The sequence below is a fragment of the Megalobrama amblycephala genome, linkage group LG15 (assembly GCF_018812025.1).
Source record: "Megalobrama amblycephala isolate DHTTF-2021 linkage group LG15, ASM1881202v1, whole genome shotgun sequence".
Classification (NCBI taxonomy): Eukaryota; Metazoa; Chordata; class Actinopteri; order Cypriniformes; family Xenocyprididae; genus Megalobrama; species Megalobrama amblycephala.
In genome coordinates this window covers 27,377,029-27,380,822 of record NC_063058.1, presented here as the reverse complement: position 1 = coordinate 27,380,822, position 3,794 = coordinate 27,377,029, and the positions used below count along the sequence as shown (strand labels likewise).

The window sequence follows — 3,794 nt, the reverse complement described above, 5'->3', positions numbered from 1 at the left end:
GTCTATCTTTCTGTCTGTCTGTCTGTCTGTCTTTGTCTGTCTGTCTGTCTGTCTGTCTATCTTTCTGTCTATCTCTCTGTTTGTCTATCTTTCTGTCTATCTGTCTCTGTCTGTCTGTCTATCTTTGTCTATCTATCTGTCTGTGTCTATCTGTATGTCTGTCTGTTTGTCTATCTGTCTGTTTATCTTTGTCTATCTATCTGTCTGTCTGTCTATCTTTCTGTTTTGTCTATCTGTCTATATATCTTTGGCTATTATCTGTCTGTCTATATTTCTGTCTATCTTTGTCTGTCTATATTTCTGTCTATCTATCTGTCTGTCTTTGTCTATCTATCTTTCTGTCTGTCTGTCTATATGTCTGTCTATCTGTATGTCTGTCTATCTATCTTTGTGTCTGTCTGTCTGTCTTTGTCTATCTATCTGTCTATCTTTGTCTATCTGTCTGTCTGTCTATCTGACTGTCTCTGTCTATGTCTGTCTGTCTGTCTGTCTGTCTATCTAATTTAAATTACTTGGAAAATAAATAAAAAATAAATGTCTGTCTATCTGTCTATCTTTCTATCTGTCTGTTGTTGTGAATCAAGTTGCAACATTGTCATGGAACATATTTCACTGTCTCTCTTTAGGGGGTCGGATCTTCTCCTGGGGCTGGAATGAACACGGAATGTGTGGAGACGGTTCCCTTTGTGACATCACGCAACCACGGCCAGTCCCCAGTCTCAGAGACGCTACGGCTCTTCTGATTGGCTGTGGAGCAGGGCATTCAATGGCACTATGCAGGTTGAAGAGCAACAAGGATTCTGCAAGCTGAACTGGTTTCAGCGTTTGGCTCTGACACTGTTTGCTTGCGTTACGGTTTTAATGAATTATTCAGAAAGATCCGTTTAAGCCTTTAAAGAACAGATTTTAGATCAAAGTCTCAGAGATGCAAATACTACTTACTGATGCACGCATTATGCTTATGACATTAGGAAATGACCTAAAATATACAAGAACAAGGCCTATTTGCAGCTTAATGCAAATATTCATAGCTTAAATGAGAGGCCCTCGTCGTTTTTGTTTTTAAAAACGTTTTCTCCTATTGAATGCCAAAATAAGTAAATCTATATGCATTCACTGATGTATATCGGCTTGTACATACTGTCCTAGTGCCTTCAAAGCCATTCAGAAAGACTGAAATTCAATAAGGAGAGAAAAATTCAATCAGACACTCATTTTCTAGATGGGTTTTTGTCAGCACTGAAATGGTCATTCACGCTTCCTTTGCTGTGATCGACGGTCAAGGATCATTTCCTCTGACCTTTCACCTCAGGGACAGAGAAAAGCATTAAATAACCTTCACTGTATATCCAATGACTGAAACAGATTTACTGCTCAGAAATGACCTGTCTGAAAACAATCAATCTCCCAGAATACTCAATGATGGAGTGATAATCTAGATTGGGGGGTTGCCTTAAAACAAAGCTTGAAAAACCCACAAAACACAAAATCTCTGTTTTAGTGCTTTTTATTAACATTATTTATTTCTCTTTTTTTAATTGCTTTTTTTCTCTCTTCAGAAAAAGACACAAAATTGCCTTAACAATATGTCAACTCAAACCATCAATGAAAACACCACCTGGTTTTAAATAACTATCCATACTATGCACTGCAATGTGCTGAAAAACACAAGGAACGTCTCACAAAACAGCACAAACGTTTGAGATGCCACCTTTTGCCAGTAAGATAGATGTTCACTGTGTCCAAAAACTATTCAGTCTCAAAGACTGTACACCTCTGGAGTTTTATTTATATGTATATATATATTTATTACTCGCTGATGTTTGTGCTCTGATGTGGTTGGGTCTTTAACAGTCCAGCATATTGTAAGGAAATAACCCAATGTTGACATTCCCGTGATGCAACTGGCAGTGCGCTAGTTTGGTCCCAAACAACTGGGTATACTTAACATTTTCACAACAATGAAAAATAAACGTTGAAACAAACTTAACACACAGTATCGGTTCCTTTCTTATATTCCATCATAAACCCTGTATGTTCTTGTTCTCTATAAAGAGTAGTGTTGTTGTACAGTGCAGGATTGTCTCTTGTGTTGGTTTTTATGAAAACCGCCATAATATGTGGCTTCCAAAATAGCTTGTATATTCACATTGAATTTTCAAATGCAAACTAAGCATTTATTAAACTTTTTTTTTTTTTTCATCAAACTCAATGTTGGTGTTGTCATTCCTTCAAAAACTGTGAGTTTGGTCCCAATGATGTGCTGACAAGCCTTGGTATTTTACCTTCAAATCCAACACCGCATTCTAACCAGGTGTGACACTTCATCGTCTTTTTACTCTTAAAGTGAAAATGCTACGCAATCACAGCCACAGACGTTGTATGTTAAACATCAAATATAAATATTTAAAGGGATAGCTCACCCAAAACTGAAAATTCTGTCATCATTACTCACCTTCAAGTTGTTCTGAACCTGTAGGAGTTTCTTTCTTCTGTTGAACACAAAAGAAGATATTTTGAAGAATATCAGTAACCAGTCAGTTGATGGTAGCCATTGACTTCCATAGTATTTTTTTTTTCATACTACACTGTAAGTAAAAGTAATATGCTATATCTACTACGCAAAATTTCACAAGCAATATTAATTAAATTCAACAAATAGAATTGAGTTAGAATTAATCAAATTAATTCCTTAAATATCAACCATTTAAAACGAGTAAAATTTAAACAAAATTTCTGAATAATAGACAGACGTCAAACATGAATTAAGAGCTCTTTATTATTATTTTATTTTTTGCCAACATTGAAGACACCTGATGATAACAAGCAGAATCACTGAAGGAAAGCGAAACACAAGAATTAACGGAGTTTTAGATGTTGATGTTGATTTTATTAAAAATGTTTGGTCGCCGTTATGGTGATCGGTGTTTCATTTGGTTGGGCAGCTTGACTCTTTACCTTTTATGTCAGTTTGTGGTTTTTGTAATGGTGTTTGCTAATTTAACATATTTTAAATGGTTGACTTTTAAGTAATTAATTTGATTAATTCTAACTCTATTCTTATATGTTGAATTTAATTAATCACATTGCTTGTAATTTGTTGCCACAATTTTATTGAGTAGCTAGAGTGTAATATTTTTTACATGGCTACATTCAACTGTTTGATTACCAACAGTCTTTAAAATATTTTCTTTTGTGTTCAACAGAAGAAAGAAACTCATACTGAGGTGCGTATCCCAAAATCATCGTTAGCCAACTAACATCGCAAGTTTCGTCGTTACTTACATAGTTCAATGATTTGGTGTTTCCCGAAACCATCGTTCAAACGAACATTCGCAAACAGCATTGCAAACTTGTGTGGTTGGAAACATAGTTTCATGTTTTTATGACATATGTGGACTCAATAAATCCTTATCTTGAGCAAAATAAGCATTAAGCACATTGTATATCTTTTATTTCGAATATATACAAATGTCATTTATATATTTTAGTTTGTCAAGAGACAAAGCACCGTTTTTGAAGAGTGCGCATGTGCGTACGTGCTCTAGTACGTCAGAACAAGCATTTGATTTAATCTGGAAATAAAGCAAAATAACTAAGGAAAATGAGAATTAGTCCTCTAATGCCATGTCCGTAGCATTAATTCGATTTAAAACGGATTCATTTAAAGAAGTTATTACTCACCACCTGCGTGACGTCATTCACCAACGACAGGTTTGCGACAATACGGTTTCGGGAAACAGTCGGGACTAGCTAGTTGATTTGTTCAACGGTGCATCGTACTATGGTAGTTC

The 3,794-nt window shown here is 35.4% G+C and overlaps 1 protein-coding gene across 1 annotated transcript in view; it reads left to right on the top strand.

Moving 5' to 3' along the window:
- sergef (secretion regulating guanine nucleotide exchange factor) overlaps window positions 1-2,207 on the top strand; it is a 20,248-nt gene extending 18,041 nt beyond the window's left edge. The window contains exon 11 of the mRNA XM_048157886.1: window positions 627-2,207. Coding sequence (XP_048013843.1) covers window positions 627-811 — 185 coding nt within the window. The 3' untranslated portion in view covers window positions 812-2,207. The remainder of the gene's footprint in view (window positions 1-626) is intronic.
- Window positions 2,208-3,794: the final 1,587 nt, after the last annotated feature.